This window comes from Hermetia illucens, chromosome 6 (genome assembly GCF_905115235.1).
Source record: "Hermetia illucens chromosome 6, iHerIll2.2.curated.20191125, whole genome shotgun sequence".
NCBI classification, from domain to species: domain Eukaryota; kingdom Metazoa; phylum Arthropoda; class Insecta; order Diptera; family Stratiomyidae; genus Hermetia; species Hermetia illucens.
The window spans coordinates 2,406,951-2,428,306 of NC_051854.1; the positions used below are offsets into that span (position 1 = coordinate 2,406,951).

The following is a 21,356-nucleotide window of genomic DNA, read 5'->3' on the forward strand; positions in this document are numbered from 1 at the left end:
CAGGGCTTATTGAAAGAGAAAGGAATGGTCTTTTATGTCAAGGTATTTGAGTAATGATGTCATAATCCACTAAAGCCTTCAACGTCCTTCTGTTTCACAGGCCGTATGTTCACAGTAATTTTATAAGAAACAGTTTATATGCCATTGGTCGCGTCATCAACGTTTGAGTGGAAAGAAGTTTGGCCTGGATCTATTTGAATGAAGCTCGGCAGATTCAAGATCTACTCTGAAGTTAGGGGTGGTTGAAAATAGAGGTCAAGGAAGCTACAAACTTTCTCGCAATGAAAATTGCGAAAAGAGATTCCATTTGCCACTCCAGAGACGTGCTGATAAAAAAACGGTACCAACCAAAGGAATTCGCTCATTAGCTAAATAGCAAAGCAATGCCAAAAAGAAAAGTCGCATGGGCAATAGGTATTCAGCGCAAGGACATAGGCAAGATCATATCCAAAGAGGAAATCGTTTGGGCGTCAAGACTAGTAAGGGAAAAAGATGGCTTACGGTTTCGTCCAGGGCATAGGCAACGGGTGCGATTGTCATGAAAAGACGATATATTTTTATATTACATGTACTTAAATCCTTTTCTCGAAATATTAGACATTTTTCTATATTAACCTCGAAATGTTTGAATGAATTTTAGGGTTTTGTGGGAAGTTAAAAAGGTAATTAGGTTTTGTAGATAAAATTGTGTAAATAAAAATAAAAAAAGTGATGTTTCTTTAATTCTATTTTAAAACGAGAGAGTGCTGGGATGGTAAATAGGGAATTATAAGAAAAGAAATGGAGGTGTTGAAGGGAGTTACGTAAGCAAAATAGAGGGAAAGGAATTTTTCATTCGCTTGTCACTGAGCAAAGAAAGTTAAATTATGCAGATGCCGAGGTGCCATGGATACTACAGAGCGCCGTCTATATAGTCCGCCAGTGCGCTCATTTACCTCTATATTCCTATGACGGGGAAATCAGGGGAAGGCGACTTTGAACCCAGACTGATCAGCGCGTTTTTGCACTCCCTACCAACGTGGAGGATATCGCCAGTACAAGGTTTTGCCGGCCGCTTGACTGTCGGTCAGAAGGATTAAATTACGCTTGTTGCTCGGATCATGCCTCAGTCATCGACAGGTTTCCACTTGGAATATACCAGCGAATCCTGCGATATCGTACAATTCCGCTGCACTGCCCGTATCCGAGAAAACTCCTGCACAGACTCCGCAAACATCTTTAATCCATCGGTAAAGAATACTGTGCCATAGCCTTGTAACATACCGCTAGTCTTCCAGTCTATCCTGTTTGGAAAGTTCATACCAAAGTCCCTCACGAAGTTCGGCTTGCCTGTGTCGTAGTCCGTAGGGAATGCCCAGAGTTCTCGAAGTACTTAGTCAACGATGTTACAATGGCCGTAGGACTTCACTGTTCAACTTTCAGACCCACATATTCTGACAACACTGCACGCTACAGCGTATTTAATGTCGTTGGCTAGGGGGAGAAGGTGCAGGAATACATTGAGGACATTTGCCAGGCAGGGCTGCAGAGCTCCGGTAGCACCTCCACTCGCGGTTCTTTGGAATCTATTAAGTTTCGTTCAATCATCATTTTTGCTCAGCACATATCTTCGGCCAAAGACCACATTTCCTTGCAAAATTTCTCTTTCAGAAGTCAGAAGCACCTCCCATCCCTTGTTCCGAAGTGGCAGATGGCGGCTTCTTCTTTGAAACTAAATCTGTTTTAGTGAGATGAGGTTTAGATCTGCCTTCGTGGTTGAAAATGTCAAGTTCAAAAGGACTTTTGACCTTCCGACGCACTCATATTCATCCGCAGGGTGTTGAGTTTTACGTGACCTTATCGTCACTGATACGACTTTGATTATGAGTTTAAGTCCTTTACTTCGTTCTTCGTACTTTTTACGATAAAAATTTATATTGCCAAGCCGTTTTTAATAAAAAAAGAACCTCTTATCGGAAAATCCACAATTATTTCCAAACCCACACGCTGCTGCTCAAGTAATCCACTCTAATTGTAAGCCACGGAGAAAAAATTTCCACCGTTTAAGTGCCCGTCATAAATATCAATATGCCGTGAAAGTTCCTTACTTTACCCCCTCCCCCCTGTCGAACGGAACTTTATTATTTGAACTGTGTGTACGCAATGAATGCGGAGCAGGATAAGAGAAAGGTTTATCAAGAGGCCGCAACCTTTACGACGTTCTGATAAAAATAAATTAACCATTCAGGACACGCAGTGGTGTTAAAAAGCCAAAAAGCCTTCCACCTAAATACATACATCCACCTCCGAAGTTAACAATTTTTCGACGGCCGTTCATCGGTTGAAAGAAAAAACAACCGAAAACGTAGTATTTTCGTGTTTTATAGCACCTTCCCATGCAAAAGTTAAATTCGGTAGTAGTCGGGTTTGAAATTGGCCCGGCCATTACGCAGCGAACGGGAGGGGGATGAAATCCATTATGATTTTATTACTTCGCTGTTCGTTTCTAAAAACGTAGTTTTAATGCAAATAGTCGTTGGCGAGTGTGCTCACATCCAACCTTTAATGTGAAAATAATATTAAAATATTTATAAAATAACACACCGGCGGCAAGGACGACGACAGCCATGGCAGCGGTTGGAGCCAGTGAGAGACCTTGCTGGAAAAGTTAATGAATAATTTCCCTAAATTTCCTCTAAAACGATTTTCATGGAAACGATGATACTCCTGGAATTGCAGTGAAACTTATGACTATATAATTTTGCTGGAGAAATATTGGCTAACAAAGTTGTTCCGTGGTAGCACTGAGCCGAACAGTTGCTTTCTTCGTCTGTCAGGTGCTTTCTCAAGGTGGACCGACTGGTCCTTGGACACAGGTTCGCCGCAGCCCATTAAAAATTTGAAAAGTTCTATTCGTTTTCAGAAGGAGCACTAGCTATTTAATATGTTGCTTTTTAGTCAACCCCAGGAGCTATTTAATGGAGCTTAATGGCATCTTGTGATGTCAATTGGGTGAACCTAGTTTACTTTTCAAATTGCCTAAATTAAAAACGCATTTGGCAATCTCGTTCAAATCCGCCGGATCCTTCTCAGCAAATTTTGCATTCATGAACGAATTCAGGACATCTAGTGCCTGTTCGGATTACTTAGCGACTTGCAAACTCATTGGTTTCGCATTAAATAATAAACAAATCTGCACAGGATACTGGTACACACCCCACGCTATGAGTATATAACCAACTAATATCCTTATGAATTGATTATAAACTGGCTGGGAAGCGATTGCAGGTAGCACGTAAAATACGTTCTCGTTTCCATTATCAATCAGTTATGAGCCGTAATAGCTTCAATCTGATAACCTTATTAGATACATGTGCTCAATAATGCGATTACAATCAACTACCCTTCGACCTAGTCACCCTTTCTGTTGTTTGCCCGAACGTGAAACTGATGGATTTTGGGGGTGGCTTTCGAAACAAGCCCAACTGAAAAATCAGTTTTCTGCATTAAACTACAGGAAGCAGACTATTTTGGGGAAAATCTATATAAACTTCATTTTCCACCTACCCATATCCTTGCTCGTTCACGTTCACCAGACGATGGCTTTAGGGATACTTGGTAAATGCCTGAAACAAATTATCCTTGCCCACGTTGACAAGTTTCCTTTATTTTATCGGGTGCAAAATATGTTCTTCTCTAGTTCGTCCTCATATGTTTTGGTTTATGGTACGTTTAAGCGTGTGTTGGGAGAGAGGGACGGGGTGGGAGAGATGGGGTTCGTCAGCAACTCCATTGATAAAATATGTTTTGAAGAGTATCATTTGTAGGAGTTGGTGTTACCGACTTGGTGAAGAAATTTGAGTTAATGGACAGTTCTATTTTGGAGTTTCATGACATATAGGATCCATTTTAGTTGAGAGCAGTGAGTAGAAAATGCGCGTTTTTGGTCTTTGGTGTATTGGGAAGAAGGCCATCGAAAATACTATCCTGATGCGAGATTTTCAGTAGAAAAAACAGAGCATTTGCGATTGCGTAACCATAACAAATTGGTGAACTGGGTGGATACTATCTGTCGCTTGCAATAAAGGCCATTAGCTGTTGTTATGGGTTTAGCAAACTTTACTAGCTGGAAATGCAACCAGGATTTTAATCACTCCCTTGCTTTATTTCGTATCCCTTCGCGTTGACAAATGTCAACCGTCAACAGGCCTTTTATAATTCCCATATACTATACGTGGTTTCCATTATCCCTAAATGAAGCATAGCCCGTCAACCATACCTATGTGCTATCGGTGTCGACTTCCAAAGATATACTATAGCTCAGTTCCCTGCAGGCCTTCCTGAGAAGCCTGCATTCCTTTACTTTTCTGCGATATTTTGCCCATTAATGCAAGTAGGAAGAGTGCGATAAAAAGTCATACCGAGAGCTTAGGTTTTGTTGATATTCAATTTTAGTTCGAAACTGCTGAACTGAACTATTTAGGTCCAAGACTCGGTAAGTAAGTAGCAAATGTTATCTGCGTGGTCGAAATTTTTGTAAGGGGATATCATCCATCATTGAAATTCTTTATATCTTCCAATCGAGGTAGTATTATGTGCATGACTGGAGGGATAAAGAGAAGGAAAACCGTTGGTGAAAAATGCGACATTCATTTGAGGTCCCAAAAGATATCGTCGCGATGTAACACGTGACATTTCACGCTCTGAGAATAGCTGTTAGTTTCTTTGTCCATGACATAACCCTCTCAAATTCAGTTTCGACCAATTGGTTCTGGGACGTTCTAGAGCCACCAGCCGATCCTCATCCAAAGAAGCAAGGTCACTCAAATCAAAGGGCCTAGAATCGTACATCCTCACTTTTATCATAGACATTCAATAGTCATCCCTGAACCTCGTTGGAAATCATTTCGACGTTTTCCCTCTGGCATGAACATTCTCTTATGTCAACCTTTCTCCACTGATGGGTTTTCGTGATGCCGTTTTTAAGCACAAAAAGTGGTCTACTACTGGCACAGATGGAATGGTTCTTCTTGAGATACTGAAGGCAATCTAGCTCAACCACACCACTCTGAAGGCCTATTCTAACATCAAGTTGGTTCGAATTCTGAAGAAAGGAATGACTCAGAACGATTTAAAAAACTTGAGAACGATCTCATTCCTAAATGTGTTATCTAAACTTGTAAACTACTTAATGAAAGCTATGCTAAATCAGTGCTTCAAGGATTACCATATTCTCCCCAGCAACTGCTTCTACACATCTCCATTGAGGAGAGCTAAAAAAAGCGTCTTCATCTATTGGCATCAGTAAAGTTAATGAGAGCGTGGATTTGTCCCTCTTGATGAACGTGATGTCAGACATGAATCTCCTGCTGACATTATCCTATAAACTTGAAGGATCGTGTGCAACAGAAAAATGTCATCAAGCTTCGGTAAACAATAGCCTCCGTCAAGGGTATGCTCTGAGTCAACATCTACACCTCCGCCCTCCGTAAGGAGTGCTCCAATAAAGTGGAGATCTTCCAGTATACGAATGATTTCCTCATCATGGTAACAGGGGACTCCGAGGAGGAAGCGGAAGACGTCCTATGTCAACAGGCAGGTCTTTTCACCAACGAATGTAGCAGATTCAAACTACACGATATTTTGCAAGATCCTGCACCATCGCCCTCCCGAGAGCCCGCACAATTGTATTTAGAAATATCAACAGTGTCTTCCTTGAACATACAAACAAATCCATTAGTTTTTTAGGCAGAACGATCTTGGATTCATTAACAGTAAAGTGGTTCTTTATATTGTAGACTCCAACACTAACAAAGTCACTGGTCAATTTCACGACGGAGCCACCTGGGGTCTCCACCCGAAGAGGCCCTCAAACAATATAGAGAAGTTGTAAGACCCGCCCTGGACTATGCTTCCTCAAATCCCATGAGAATAAGATAGAGTCCTTCAAGGCGGCGTCTTTGAGGCGATGTCTTGGCATCACCAAGCTCACTCCAACTCATGTCGTCTTTGCTCTGGCTAACAGGACTCCTCCCTCCTCCAGAAGGACACCTGTTAGCGACGGGACCAATGCCAAAGTCTTTAACCATCCTCTCCAGTCTCTCATCAGAGGCAACTATGTCCCCTCTGACGTATTAACCGTAATTTTCAATAAATTCTATGCTGCTGATAGCACCCCAACATTTTCAAAATTTTCACCGTTTAAATCCATACAGGGGCATACGGCAGAACCTAACTTGCCTCACGCTGTGAGGAAGAAGCCCGCAAAGAGGCCTTAGATTTCACAATCCTGGCAAGTGATTCTTCGGTTGACCTCATGAATTCCAGATGCGCTATTTATTCAAAGCTTGAAACGCTCTGTTCTTTGCTCAGGACAGTTTCGGTCCTGCCGGCCGAGCTCCTCGCTCTCTACTAGCCTGAACCAACCGGGTAACGCAAAGATCGATGAAATTATCGACAACACGGATTTCACCTGGTCGTATGACGAAATCAGGAAAGCTCTACGTAAAGATGTCTTATCCACTGGTCTTCTGGCCATAACCAATTTTTATAATGAAAAGGCAAATGAGACTGCTAAACGAGCCAGTTGGCCACTCTCTCCCCCTCTTTCCACTCTCTCAGATACATGGTGTACGATGTGCAACGCCGTCTGCACTGAATGAAGCGAAGAATATAAACTAACTTCCCTGGCTGAAAGGAAGTTCTTTACTTCAATCTTGGTTGCAGGAGGAAATATCCCTCAGTTCGGAGGATGTAAAGACTCTCTCTCCTCTCCACTTTCTTAGTGAAGATTGGGGCAGTTCCTTTGGCGGGCTATGAGTACTTTGGGATAGAAAAAACAAATGATCATATCATTTTTCAGTGTGACAACTTGACTTACAAATCTTTATTAGAACTCCTCGCGGCGGGAGATTGCTCTCAATGGGTAGCCCTGAGCAGCTTTATAAAAGCCGCTGGAGTCAGACTCTAACTTCGACCTCCAGTTTCTGCCTTCCTTTTGCTTCCGTTTTTATAGTCTTTTTCAGTACGCTGGCTGGTCTCGGCCTAGATCTTTTTTCCTATTTTTCTCTCGCTTGCTTTTGTATATACCAATCACATGCCAGATTCACATTCCGACGTATATTAGCCGATACATGATGTTTTGGTATCGATATTCTCCGCGCTCCAAACAAACGGTTACGCTTATAATATTTTTCTGCTCTTTTACCGAGTCATTGAATTTGGTTAAATGACTCCGGCTTTATAATGAGAGAGGCAACTAACATAAACACCAACAAAACTAAGGCTCCAAGTCAATGGGAAGAATTTCGAGGGAGTGAATAAATTTGTCTCTCTTGTAAATGATTTTTCTCCTGACGGTGGCACCGAGCTTGCTATCACCCGAGGCATTAGTAGTGCTAGGCTTGCCCTCGCTGCTTTAACTAAGATTTTTAAAAGCAGATGCTTCAACTGGCTATGCCATGCAATGAAACCGATTTTCCCAGAGGCGCCAGCAAATGAGTCGCCTTACGGAGGTATTTTGGTTTCTCGGGAAGACCTAGAGGGAGCTAAAGTGCATTTCGTCTAATTAGGAACGATGTCGTGATGTACAGTTCTCTATTTCGGAGATATTGGCCACCATACAACTGCCACATTATTTAGGACAGGGGTAGCCTTTCAGTTGATATGTAACTATATTCAGTGAAAAAAATTTACACCGGCTTTATGCGGCTTTTGCGGCTATTGAACTTAACCTAGGATGATGTTACTTACTGATAAATAGATAGACTTTAGTACTGCGAATCAAATGAAGGATTGAAATCATATCGAACTACATGCAGAGTTCTACGAGGGTCGGTCCTAGGCCAATTGTTGTCGATAATTGTGTATAATGGAATGTTGACGCTAGATCTTCCTACTGGGGAGGCCTCCATTGGCTTCGGGGACGACATCGGGGTGACGGTTGTTGCACCCTTTCTTTATGCGAATGAAGCGGTTTATGGCATTAAGTCCTGGTTAGAAAACGCTGGTCTATCACTAGCAGAATATAAGACAAAAGCAGTACTTATCGCCAAACAAAGAATGTCCACGTCTAAGAAGATCAAAGTGGAAACACAAACAATACGTATCCTGCCTGCACTTAAGTATTTAAGTATATTCTGGCGAGAGAAGGATAACGTCTTTAACATCGAGTGTACCTTGCAGAAGAGTCTTCTATTAATCGGCGGCAGTCCGCACGAAGTGGAGCCACAAAGTCATATGTGATATTCGAAGGTGGACCGAGCGACCACACGGGAGGTAGGTTTCGACCCAACAGAGCTTTTGGGCGGACACAGGGGTCCTCGAGAATATCTATATCGAGGTAAGCATGATGATTCGCCATATGTTAACGGTAGCTTTTGAAGCTTTCCACCTTCCTTAAAAAACAGACATAGAAACAGAAAGTAAACTGATTTGTTTTTTATACAAATCCTGAAGAAGTGAAACCAATGATTCATGTGAACCTGAACCCGAAGGTATATGCTCAGACAAATTGGAAGTTTTTCATTTTAACTTTTTATGAGTAATTCTCGCGCCCTAAGGAGCTATCTAGATTTAAAAAAACAGGGATATGTAGGCTAAAAAATGGGTTAAGGATGCAGATCTCCTCCAGATATCTTTAGTCGCCCAACGATATTCTTTCTGCGAATATCACATCTTAGCCAATATCGGCAACACCAAGCATCCTGATCCGGCAAAGAAATCCAGCTAATAAAAGTATAGTACCTTCGTTGTCCCTATGTCACTACTTATAGTCCTCTTACCACATATATTACACACATACGAGCAATTTAGTTGCTTTACATTACCTCAGGTTGTGCCTCGCCATGCACAATACACACAAGCATAGCCTCATGTCCTTCGCCGGAAAACACTATTGGACGCTCAACGGTAATTTCAGGTGGGTCTGTAATGAAAATCAAAATGAATAAATAAACTTCTAATCAGAATTCGCAACATGAATATATTCTTTGCGTTTAATTATAGGTTTATTAGCTTTCCGTATATATCCATGAACCTTTTCCGACTTTCATACGTACATATTACACGCATAAATATGTCCAGCCAGGCTACCTGTTTATGAGCCGACGAGGGGAGGAAGGTGGCCGAATTAAAGATCAAAAGGACATTTCGTGAAAGTTAAGGAAATGAAACCCTGCTGACATGATGAAACTACGAAAGCCAATCAGAGCAGTTGCTGGCCTTATTTAGGGTGAATTTTGCTCCCAGGAAAAAGTATATATGCCAAGGCCAATTTGCGTCCTTTTATTATGGGTAAGTTATGGCGAATTGTTTACGAACTTAAATGGCGTTTCACCCGCATGGAGTAAACACGACTCATTTGCACACATCAAATTTAATTCATCAAATTAGTTTCCTCGACAATGGTGCCTTTTAAGCCCGAAATTTGTCGTGACGCCTTTGTTATTGCTTCCACATTGAATCCTGAACGGAGCGAGGTGAACACCGAGATTTGATATAAGAGGTTCCTACCGGCTCCTCAGCCATCTTCCTTTCCTCGTAGCATTCCTAATGTGTCTTGGCAGCAGTCTGGGATTTCAAATATTTAATGTACTCGCGTTCCTCGACTTATACTTACATAAAACATGCAGAACGACTTGGCTCATCGCTGGCTTCCCCACACCATTGCTCGCTTCACATACGTAGACGCCCGCCTTGTGTCGATCCATGCCTTCCACCGAGAGAATTGGCGAGTGCAGCTTTTCCTCCCCTGGTTCGGTGAAGCGAAGACATCCACATATTAAAAGAAGAAAAAGGGAAAATTTATTAGCTTCGTAAGTTTAGCAGCATATCCTCGTACGAGTATCCTTTCAAGAGTTTGCATTTTCTACACAATTTGCAACAAGAGAGAAATATTAGGTCGAGATGAGATTGGAAGGGATGCACAGGAAGATCTCGTGGAGTTGGGAGGAAAGTTTTCGACATTTTGTTTGAGTAATGTTTGGGATATTCTTTTTGTGCAGTTTTCCTTGCGCGGAAGGATATGAAGCGAAACTTCCTTTCAAGATGGTTTAGAGTGATTCAAAGTTGTTCGTGGAAGAGACAGTTAATTATCTGATACAAATTTTCCTATTTCCTCGTCTTTAAGTAGCAGGAGTACCGGGAAATTCGAGCAGATCCCGGGCAGGTTGAGCACATTATCCTTTTCCGGATTGAATTTTCCACTCATCAAAACTGTTTTAAAATAATTCCCGCATAGTTGCCTTCATTTTATACAAAAGCACACTCAATTAACCTGCAAAACTGCTTCCCGAAAATAGATATTGTGTAACGAGGACGTCTAGAATATTAATTACAATATACCCAAGTGCTCACTCCACCATCGTCCTGGCTCACTTTATTAAGCACGAAACGTATCGAATTTTCACAGGTTGGCACATATCAATTTCCCAAGCAAATTGCTTCATTTCTATGGTTATAATGACCTAAATTTAGAACACATCATTATTGTCTGCATAACATTTTGTCGTTTCTGAATAATTATCAAACAACCTTGGGGAGGAGATTGGCTGTGCCACTGTGATCCTTGGGCCCCAGTTTTAAATTAAATCGTGGGTTTCCATGAAATCGTCCGAGACCTGCAGAAAGTAATTAAGTTATTCGAATGACGATGAGCTGCCTTCTGTCCCGACCGCAATATTAAGTACAAGTACTACAGGAATCATGCCTAGGAAGGTTCCGGCTTCCGATAGTAGTCCTGTGCGCCCCCAACTATATCCTAAACAAAATCATCGGTTGGGAAATTTTCATCAACAAATGTGACAATATTAGAAAATTGGAATAGGTCTGCATGGGTTAATATTTGTGGAATGATTCTGGAAGGGATATGGAGCTTGAGGGTTGTTTGTACTTGTCCGTACACTTACCGTTTGGAAGGACGTTGTTTTTACGACTCCAAGTTATATTTGGGGTGGGATTTCCCGAGGCGGTGCACTCTATCCGTACCGATGAACCTTTCTTGACTTGGAGATGACCGCCCGAGCTGATGTGATTGATCCTTGACGGTACTGGAAAGATTATGATGACATAAAGCAAATGAGATTTATTTATATAAATTATGTTTGGTTGGGACATGTTATTTTGGAAAATTTGATAGGAGCACAATATTTGGGGAGCAATGTAGACATATTCAAAGTTGTTTAAAACTAGCTTCCATGGAACACATGCAATATGCTCAGGGACAACATTTGGGATGTTCTCAATTTGTTTGAATATTATGGAAGCAAACGGTATTAGATCAGATTTCAAGCCTTCGAGGGAAACTTGTATCCTTGGATGTAAAATTATTGAGCACCCAAGCATCATCGCGGCAAACATCAGAATCTTCAGAAAATATTGAACTCCTTTTCAGGGTCCGTCTGGGAGAAATCCCTTCATCTGGTGGCAGCCAGAATATCCTAATTTTCCTTACGAAAGGCAGCATTCACATTTAATTTAAATATATTCTGTCTTCAATTTTTTCGAGACGAAATTGATACCTGGGCCGTTGAATTCCAGGTTGCCCTCCATTGTCGATAATTCTCGATGACTCTTCCAATAAATATATTTTTCCTCTGCAAATTGATTCGATGAAGAACAAAAAGTATAATGTTCTGCATATTATCAGATATTCAATTAAATTGTCTGCAGGAGATGTGAAGGATAAGATGTTTTCAGTTTTGAATTTAATGTTTAATGTATGAAGTTTTTCTTTCTTGGGAGTAATTTTTGTTAGTGAAGATATGATCCGATGTATCGGATAATTTCATTTCAATGATGGCTGCTATTTGATATTCAACGCCTTAAGGAATTTTTATTTATAGATATCGAAGACGGGCGTTCATTTGGGATTCAAATAACTGAGTTTTTGTTTTCATGATAAAAGCAGATCAAATCTAGAACGTTGAAAACAGACAATTTTTGCAGCCAATCCTTTTAAAGCCTTTAAAATTAAAAAGTTTCAACACTTCGCGACCTTAAAAGTTTATCCACGTGGTTCAACTTCATTCCAAACCTACTCCTTATAGTGTATCCAGTAGTTATAGGGTGCAGCTAACACGATTAGAAAGAAGTCGAAAATTCAAATCTAGGTCCTTCAAAAAATCAATCTTTGGCGTTCTTTTAGGAAGGATATTTTTAAAACGCGTTTGCAGAGCGAAAACACTCTCACGAGATTGTTATGCAATGGCAGCTTCCATTTTCCAGACAGCGCGTGAAAATACGATAGTTATACTCCAGACTCTCACTGCTTTGCACAAAAATACGTCTTCAATAGTTAGACTGAGTTCTAAGTAGCGGTCCTACAATGAAATTTCGTTTATCACCCGCCAATCGCTAATCAACTATAACTAATCTTGCAATTACAAATTCTTAGCTCATCTGCTGCACTCCTCTTTGTCCCGACAAACGCTAGACCACTCCTTACGTTTACAATTATGAAACCAACTGATGTGATAGATATCTCCTCTCCTCTAGGACCGAATTAATTACTTCCCCAATAAATACATTGAGAGTTGAGCACTTAGTTCTGCTTACGTTATCAGATCCCTTAGTCCTTACATCGACGGACGACAAAGAGAATCATAGGATAGGTAAACAAAGGCAATTATGACCTTTGCTGTTCCCTTTGACCTGGTATCGTAAGTTGACCGTAGTTGTTGCCTCTTATGGACCTTCTATCGTAGAGGATCCTGGCCTCCTTTACCAATCTAATGCCGTATATTTTGTTAGACCGAATTCATAATTTTTATACCAGAAGGATAATTTTGCCACTTGATGAGCCTTGCTGCCAGTAAAAAGGAAAGGCTTTAGCATGCTGTAAGTTAATGAAGCGAACCTTCATGTGTGCGAAGAGTCTGGTGCACCCAGAGTGCCAGGTTTCCCTGGATATTACCACTCCTGGGGATGTAGCAATACCTATGTCCTCAGTCCCAAGCAACTTCATCTTCTTTCGCAGTGCTGTTTGCCGTCGGCTCGAAGCCTTTCTAGGTCACAGATCCGGTCTGCATAGATCAATTTTCATATATGAGTACAAAATTCGTTGTAATCACGTGATTAGCGTCCCTTTCTTCCGCTTTTTCTGGTAGGGACCTGCAACCCCATTGTTTTCCTGCTATGGACCTGCGAGTCATCCGACAAGTGTTTCCGACATGCCTCTTCCGTAGTGATTTTTGGCCTAGCGTAATTCCAAAAAATTTGACCTCTGTTTTCCGGTTCACTTCCATGCCTTGTAACCTTGTGGCTCTCAAGTGATCAAGCTGACGTTTTCTAATGAATGGTGCTATGGTGGTTTTGGTTGAATTTATACGCAGCCCCGCGTTTGGATTCTATCACATAGGATCTCCTCATATTTGTCCCTATACATTTAAACAATCTCGTCTGCGTAACCCTGGACCTGTATTCCAGTGTTTGGTAGCTCGTCCTGGAGTTTGTCCACATACTCCACATAAGCGATGATAGCACCTGGGCCTGTGGACGGCCTTGAGTATTATTCATGGCAATCAAATTTGTATCTGTCGGTACTTCTATTTGCCTACTCTCTAACATTATTATCGGTCTTTGGGGGATCCTAGTTTGGTTTTGATTTAATTTTGATTTCGATGGCACCATGTCAATAGTCAGCCCTATCATGAGCTTTTTAAGTTTTTACGAAGCCGCTGTGTGTGACCCATATTCCCCTCTTCATTTCGTGGTTGTAGCCGACGAATCTCAGTGCCCACATTTCTTGGTGTTTCGCTTTTTTCTTCATGAGGCTATCAGTGGCTAATAAGTAGTCTCCTTTATCTTTGCCTTTTTGTACTGAGCGGCACAGAGAATAATCTGTGGATCATTAAATCGAAAGGTCGAAGAATTGAAGTTCATTTTTTTTTGCGTGGGAGTGGTTTGGATTTCCTATGAATGCTAAAGTGATCCCTCTTTCCTTCTTAAGAAACAAAAGTAGGTAGCACCTGAAGTTCTTTACAGCCCAGATATTTGCCAAAAGTTCTCTTTCAAGAGTCGAGTAATTCCGTTTTGCCTTGTTCAGTGTCCTACTGGCAGAGGCTTTCGGATGATCCTTCCCTATAGGTCCTTGTGACAGCTTGCTTTATCACTCGCGTCCACTGTCACATTAAACTGAGTTGAGAAGTCCAGATAGTGCTGGAGGTGAAATTGGTTCTGTTTTAATGGTATTAAATACCAGCTCGCATTTCTCTGTTCATGTGAACTTTGCAACCTTTGCAGAGCAAGTTTGTAAGTGATCGGACAAATTCTGAGAAGTCCGAAATGAACTTCCATTAATAGTTGGCTACTCCCAGAAACGATTGGACATTTACATTTACTTTCAAAGGCCGTGGCAAGTCTCTAGCGCTTGCTACTAACCTGGAATTTGGTCTTGTTCCTTCTTTTGAGTAGACATGTTGTAAGTACACTACTTCCTTGCACAGAAATTTACATTTCTCAGGCTGTAATTTCGGGTTATTTTTCCATAATCTATCAAACCCGGATCTTAACTTCCTGTTATGGTCCCCCAGATTTTTCCCATATATCACTATGCGATCCAAATAGACAAAGCAATGAATTCCCTGTAGTTCTCGCAGAACGCCTCGTCTTTGTACTGGCACTAGGCGCTTACGGTACATTTCCTTGCTGAAGGAGTCAGCCCATATTCGGGAACCGTAAAAGAGGAGGAGGAGGACTGAACCGCGCTCATCAGCAAGCGACGCCTGCTGGATAAGGAACTTTCGATATTGTTCTCGAGTCGTAAAAAGCTTTCGTATAAGGCCTTTCAAAGGTCTAAACCAAGGATAGATCCTTGAACCGCCCCCGATGTTCTGCGCAGTCCTTTCCGGGTATCGTAGAGTAGGGCACGGTCGTTTAAATAGCCCCTCAAAATCCGCAATAGGTAGCCTGGAGTATTGAAACGATTTTCCAGTGCCTCAAGCAAGGCGCACCACCTCGCAAAATTAAATGCGTTCCTTACGTCGAGGGTCACAAGGACGACTGTGTGATTTAGCCAGTTTTATCGCTTGGACCACCTGCTCAATGGCATCAATTATGGTTCGCCCCGCTCTAAAATCATATTGTGTTGGAGAGTAGCTTCCCGTGGCACGTATTGCGTCAGTCAGTCGTAGCTTGATGAGCTCCTCAAGCAGCTTCTCTGCTGTGTCCAAAATACTGAGCGGACCATACGGTGACGGCACCTCTGGGTCGCATTTGCCCTAGATTATCAGCATAAGCAATCTTCTAGTGGGAGGGAAAAACATCCACTGCCAAACATGCGTAGAATGCGCCGAGTAGCAAGTCCGGCTTGTATTTACATACGAGTTTCAACAGTTCACTGGAAATATCGTCTGGTCCTGGTGTTTTTCTGTCTTCCATGGACAGGATTGCTTCCTCTAGTACTTTTGCAGTGATGAAGTGGGCATTCCTCAGTATTCACTCCTTCATCGACAGCATGAATTCGAATGGGGTGGACCGGAAAAAAGGCACGATTTCTTTCATATTTGCTGCTTCCATAGGAAAGAGCGAGCGGTGGGCACGAAGTTTTTTTGGAAACCAGCTTATACCTGGGGCCCCATTGCTCGTCGTTGATTAGCTCCTGCCGTGGCAGAATTCCTTGTTTCCACTCTTACACTTTGCGGTTCTAAACGTGATCTCGTCTTGGTATCTAGCGCGCTGATCAATCTGCCGAAGTCTGACAATTCCTTCATAGGCTTGTAATTTCAGTCGTCCACCAGTACACGGGTAAACTTGAGGAACGCAGTTTCATTTTGGGATCTGGACACTTGGCCAATCTGATCATAGTTTTAGTAAAACACCAAAGGAGGTGCTTGAGTAAAAGTACAAATGCCTCTTTCTGATGCTAAAAAATAATGTATACGATGGAGTTCAGCAAACCCATGAACGAAATTACTGGACAATGTGGATGCGTTGGGCCCAGCAAAAAAAAAATGTGGAGAGTTATAACAGAAAGGGGGTATAGGGACAGGATTTTCGATAGGACTTTTTGGAGTAGTTTAATTTGATTTGTTCTATTTCAATCACCAAACAATCGAAATAATAAGGGAGAAAATCGAGCGCTTGCATTGCATATGCAGTTACCAACAGTTGGATATGCGACCAAACATAATAACTCAATAGCGGTGACTAGAAACTCAGCTCTACTATATAAGTTGGCAACAGGTTGGCAGCGTGTTAGATTTTTTTTATGGATGTAAAATGAAATGGGATTTTCACCCCCTAAAACCACCCGCACTTCTCCACCCATATCGCTGTGGGGCCACCACCGTGTGGTTTCGCGGAGAGGGCTCTGGTTTACACCAGGAATCGCATAAGTCACACGTATGTCGCGTTTCCCGAATCCGATCCAGTGCCTGGAGCTTTTTGCACATCACAATTATTGTTGCGTTTACCACGCTCCAATTTTCTTCCGACGTCAGCATCTCCTCCGTGAGACTATTGGGTTCGATAACTACGTTGAGGGCGTCCTATAATCTCAATCGCGAATCCGGAACAGTGAAACATAATATGCTCCTGCACCTCGGGCGGCGCATTCGGGACAGACTAGATTTTGGTCCACCAGTATTAGACATCATCCTTGCTAGCGATGAACTTTGTTGCTCTTTTTCGCACATAGTCCAGGTGCCCCTTGAAGCTCAACTTGCCATCAATTCGGGGTGCTTCGCAACTACTACTACCGCCAGGTCATCTGCAAAACCAATCAACATTGCCTCCGTTGGCATCATACGAGTATATTATGTTTCACATCAGGGCCCCAATACGGAGCCTTGGGAAACACCCGCTGTCACAACGTATTCTTTCGACCCGTCATCCATCTCATACCGAAGAAGTCTCTGCGAGAGGTAACTATCGACTGTCTGAAATAAATAGTCAGGGAGCCTTTAATCAAACGTCCTGTTGAATTGTGAATTTTCGACACCAACAACATTTTGAAATGGAGTCGTGGGCATGTCAACTGGGGTGATTTTTGCCAACGAATCTTGTTCATTAGAGCCTTATAGTGCCCTACGGGATCGTATTTGTCTGAAGCACAGTAGTCTGTAGTAATTCCGCTTATTATTCCGTACGAGTTTTCTTAAGGCTGCTTCGAAAATGACGGTATTCTTTCTCCATCTGTCGATTTACTGGTTTTCCTCATGACCAAAGCCTCCTCGCTTGGAGACGGGATGATCTCAACAGCGAAATTTCCTAATTCCACTAATTGTTTGGTTTCAGACTGTGGTAGAACCTCTACGAGTTACTACCAGTTAGTAGCTGATACAGCTGACTCACTTTTTCTAGCACTGTTCCCTTTGGGTTGTGACATCCCTCTGAATACCCCAGGAATGTTTCTTCTCGAAAGCTCCGGTGGAACAGCCAGCTATTCTGGGTTTTCCTGTTGTGCATTCGACTGCTTCCTTTTCTAATGTCGAGAAAGCCGGTCTGATGGTCACTGCAGATGTAGTGTTCATTCACCCAGCAGACCATCTCCCCTTCCAATGAGGTGCTGAGGTAATCCTGATCGCCGACCGATCCTAGCTTTCTGCCTTTGAAGTTGGGTATGCATCCATGGTTTGGTAGAACGATATCCAGCTCCCCAAAGGTTTCAAGCTGGATTTGGCCCCTTGTGTTCGTCGTTCGGCTACCCCATTCCAAGCCTCACGCGTTGAAATCTTCGGTGATATCTTTGCAAAATTAAGGTTGGCTGAAGAGTGATGAGAGTAATAGAGTCATGCAAATTTCTATTTTGCCTGAGAGGCGACACCAGGAAAAACAAGAATTCTAAAGAATTCATTAGGTAAGGGTAATGAATACAGTATTGAGCCCATACTCTTTGATCATATTAAGTGGCGAAATTGCCACACCTCTGCTACCACATGTCACATATATGTTCCGGAGGTCGATTTACCAGTAAGATGAGTAATTCGAGACAACCCCAGACACTTTTCGACGAAAAACCATTTCTCGTCCCCTTTAGTCTTCTGCGTCTATTTTCATAGCTACCCTAAATATCCAAACACCTACAAAAATTGAAAAACAAATTCTCTATTGTAATATCAAATTGTTTAGAACTGAATCCACTTTCCACCAACCAAATAGCTGAAAATGTTTTTTTAACGAAAAAGGAACTGTTGGAAGCACCATTTTTTGCTCTATTCGCAGCGCAGAAAGGCACTTGGCACAATCGATCTGAAACGAGACACGAAAATAAAACCGAAACTTATACTAGTCGCTCTCCACTTTCCCCCCAACTTTCAATTTCATTTCCAATTACTGTTTATATCCCTGAAAATCCTAAGTGCTTTGGAAAAACACCAGCCGAAATTGTCGGTATGAAGAAGATATTTCTTGACATTTTTGTGTCAATGATGCTTTGGGCTGATAACGATTGAGCCCAACATACACAAACGTATGACTCGATGCTTTCCTTGTGAGCTTATATCCTTGTACAGAATTAAGGAATTAGAACGGAATTCCTTTCTTTCTGTAGCATCAGCAATGTGTGTCTGCGTCGGTGTGCCTGTACGTTAAGATAGGCCAGGCCAAGCGATGGTAGACGAACCATGAATCTCGCCCCTTGCCGGGGTTGTAGTCGGACACAAGGTGAACTCAATTTATCCCTCAGATTTGAATCAATGCTGTCGTATGTGCAAATAGATGGTTTATCGGGAGGAACTAGTAATGACACTGATGGGAGAATCATTTAGTCTCCGCATTTCTCGGCCCGCATCGGCAAGTAGTGTGAAATTTGATCTAGTCTGCCTGGGCGAAGCTGGCTTTTGACCACCCTGAAAACCGCTGAGTGCTATTCATATTGCCATGACAAAGGATTCAGCTCAAATTGTGGAGCCGCGTTCAATTACTTGACCCCAAATATCATCTGCGTTTGCAGTTTGCTGGGCTGTGGTTTGATATGTCCTGTCTCGTGTGAACCTGACCTGGCCTATGTAGACAGCAATAATTGCCGGTCTCCAATCAAACGATTGATGAGTCCTTGAACACTTGGCTATGAGTTTCGCGTTTACAATCCGATTGCGTTTCGGCACTCCAGCCTTCCCAGTAATCCGGCCCGGCAGTTCTGGTGAAAATAAAAGTTGCGGCCAATTACAAATTGCCGATTGCGGTCGATTCACGAGTATTGTGTACATAAATCGATCGTTGGCTCCATTTTCGGAGTCATCCTTACAATAGACTGCACTCATACGAGGGCCCCCAGGGGAAACAATTTGCAATTGTAAAGCACTTCTGAAAGCGATTTCGATTTGAATCCCGACGGTGATAAAAGTTTCGTGTTTCAGTAACAAGATTATCCTGGTAATGTACCCACTTCCTTGTGGAACGACATGGCAAGTGTGTGCCTGCGGAGAGGGTATGTAAGCTGCTTTTATTCCGATTGGAGTCGGCTCATCCTATCGCGTCCCGTGTGCCGTTGAGAATTTCGCAAGGTAATGTGTCGTGGAAGCTGTCAGACGTTATAAAAGGTAGCGCATTTGCAAACCCAATGGAGAGCGAATCATCTCGTGACAATTCTCATGCATAACGACATTATCCCGGAAAGGATATGGAAAGTGTAAGTTGAGTAATGGAAGTTAACAGTCGCTGTAATTAGTGTAACTGCTTCTGATTCCCTTGCACGAAGTTGAAGAGAAAAGATGTTGGGATTCCATCACTGTATGCCATTAGAGCCATCCATAATCATCTGCATGACGATCCCACCAGGAATATCAGGAGCAATCGCCTACGCTGCAACTCTCTCTCAGATATCAGCTCGTAGCCCAGCTTTTCATCTGGAAACAATGTGAAACACAAACAGAAGACAAAGTCCAGGCACATATCAGATACATCAAATATTATCCGCAGTCAATGAAGCAAATACATCAATCAATTTCCGTACGCTTTAATACGGATCACATTGCCAGTCTTCTTTTCGACTTGGCTCCCAGACTTTCGAGGCTCTCCCATGGCCTTCGTCTCCAAAATTTTGCTGTTCGCCGGCATCGAGCCAGGACGAACACTTGTAATTTTTCCATGCCCAGGCTTTGATGTAATTTGTTACTGTGCTCTGCCTTCTCTCCTGGCTCCTTTTCATCTCCACGACCGAGGCTCTGTTTTTTTTCCTGTGAGTGTTCGGGCAAATCAAGACCGACCGATGCCAAAAAATCAAGAGATCTCCTGCAGAGGCTGACTTTGACTGATTTGAGGCTATTCCTTATAATGGGGATTTGTTGTTCTATAATTAGCTTTAACACGTGAGTAGATTAAATGATGTGTTCCATCTTGAGTGAAAAATTATTCGACGTGAAAAGGTTACGACATTAGCTCGGCTTCTTAAGACTTTCGCCTCAGGACGTGTGGTTTTCATTTCATGGAATCTGGAAGGGAATTATCTTGATACTAAGAAGTGGAATTCTGTTTAAATTAGATATGAGCTCATTTTTAACGGTTATTGATAGTTTTCCGATAGAGAGATGTGGGATAATGTTGACGTGATTGAATGGTTTATTTTCTGTTGGGGGAAAGGAGGGAGGTTAAGTGCTAAATAATGAATTCTGTGGGCAATATGAAGTTCCGATGGTTCGGGTTTCATTTCGATTTCCACAAAAGTACGTAGGCCACAACATTGATATCATTCAAACGGAAATGGCTCCAACAAAGTAATGAATTGGCTAATGCGATGCGGTCTGCCTTCTCAGAAGTAAACCTTATAATCCACCTGGTGCTTCACACAAAAAGGACTTGGTTTTTGGGACGAACATCTCAGTTAACTTTCTTCCTGTCGTAGTTTTAATTTTATCGAATAAAAGCCCAGTCAAAGTAATAGGCATGCGTCAGGGTTGCGTGCTTTTTGGTGAAGGTAGAATTTTCAACCCCATCCCCAGAAGTGGTGGAAAGTTTATGGAGTCGGAGCCTTAAAGGAGTTGTTTTTTATATTATCATAAGTTCGAATTTTTAGCCCTGCACCGTTAAGGAAAGAAGGGTATGCAAGAGGAACCCTGTCAAAAAATTGCGGTAATCATCCCCTTTAAAAAAGTTATAGCGCACCAAGGTGGAGCTGTTTTCATGTCAAAACAGTAAAGTGTAGCTTCGGCCACGATGTCCCTAAGCAAACACAAAAGCCCAGTGGTGGAAAGGGCTGATCTTGTATCGAACACTCAAATTATATTCTCCCCATATACTGGCTCGGCGAAGCTGGTGGTAAACTCTTCATGATGAGCTGTATGTAGGTCAATTAAAATGAAAGGCAGGACTTCCGATCACGAGAGGTCATTGTGTGCCATTATAGCGGCCTTCTGTGTCCTATGCCAGCATTCCAGCATCCTATTGGAATGCGGGTGGGTCCGCGATCGTCCGGTTTCGTTTGAAGCTCAGGAGTTTGC

The 21,356-nt window shown here is 42.3% G+C and overlaps 2 protein-coding genes across 4 annotated transcripts in view; one reads left to right on the plus strand and one right to left on the minus strand.

Annotated features, from left to right (window-relative positions):
* LOC119659260 overlaps positions 1 to 21,356 on the plus strand; it is a 189,463-nt gene that overhangs the window by 138,989 nt on the left and 29,118 nt on the right. The window lies entirely within an intron of this gene.
* The window catches only part of LOC119659258 (limbic system-associated membrane protein), a 156,604-nt gene that overhangs the window by 34,546 nt on the left and 100,702 nt on the right, over positions 1 to 21,356 (minus strand). For both annotated transcript variants that reach the window (XM_038067251.1, XM_038067250.1), the window contains exons 4-6: positions 10,887 to 11,027; positions 9,599 to 9,730; positions 8,808 to 8,905 (exon numbers count right to left, since the gene is read on the minus strand). In XM_038067251.1, the coding sequence (XP_037923179.1) occupies positions 8,808 to 8,905; positions 9,599 to 9,730; positions 10,887 to 11,027 (371 nt within the window). The remainder of the gene's footprint in view (positions 1 to 8,807; positions 8,906 to 9,598; positions 9,731 to 10,886; positions 11,028 to 21,356) is intronic.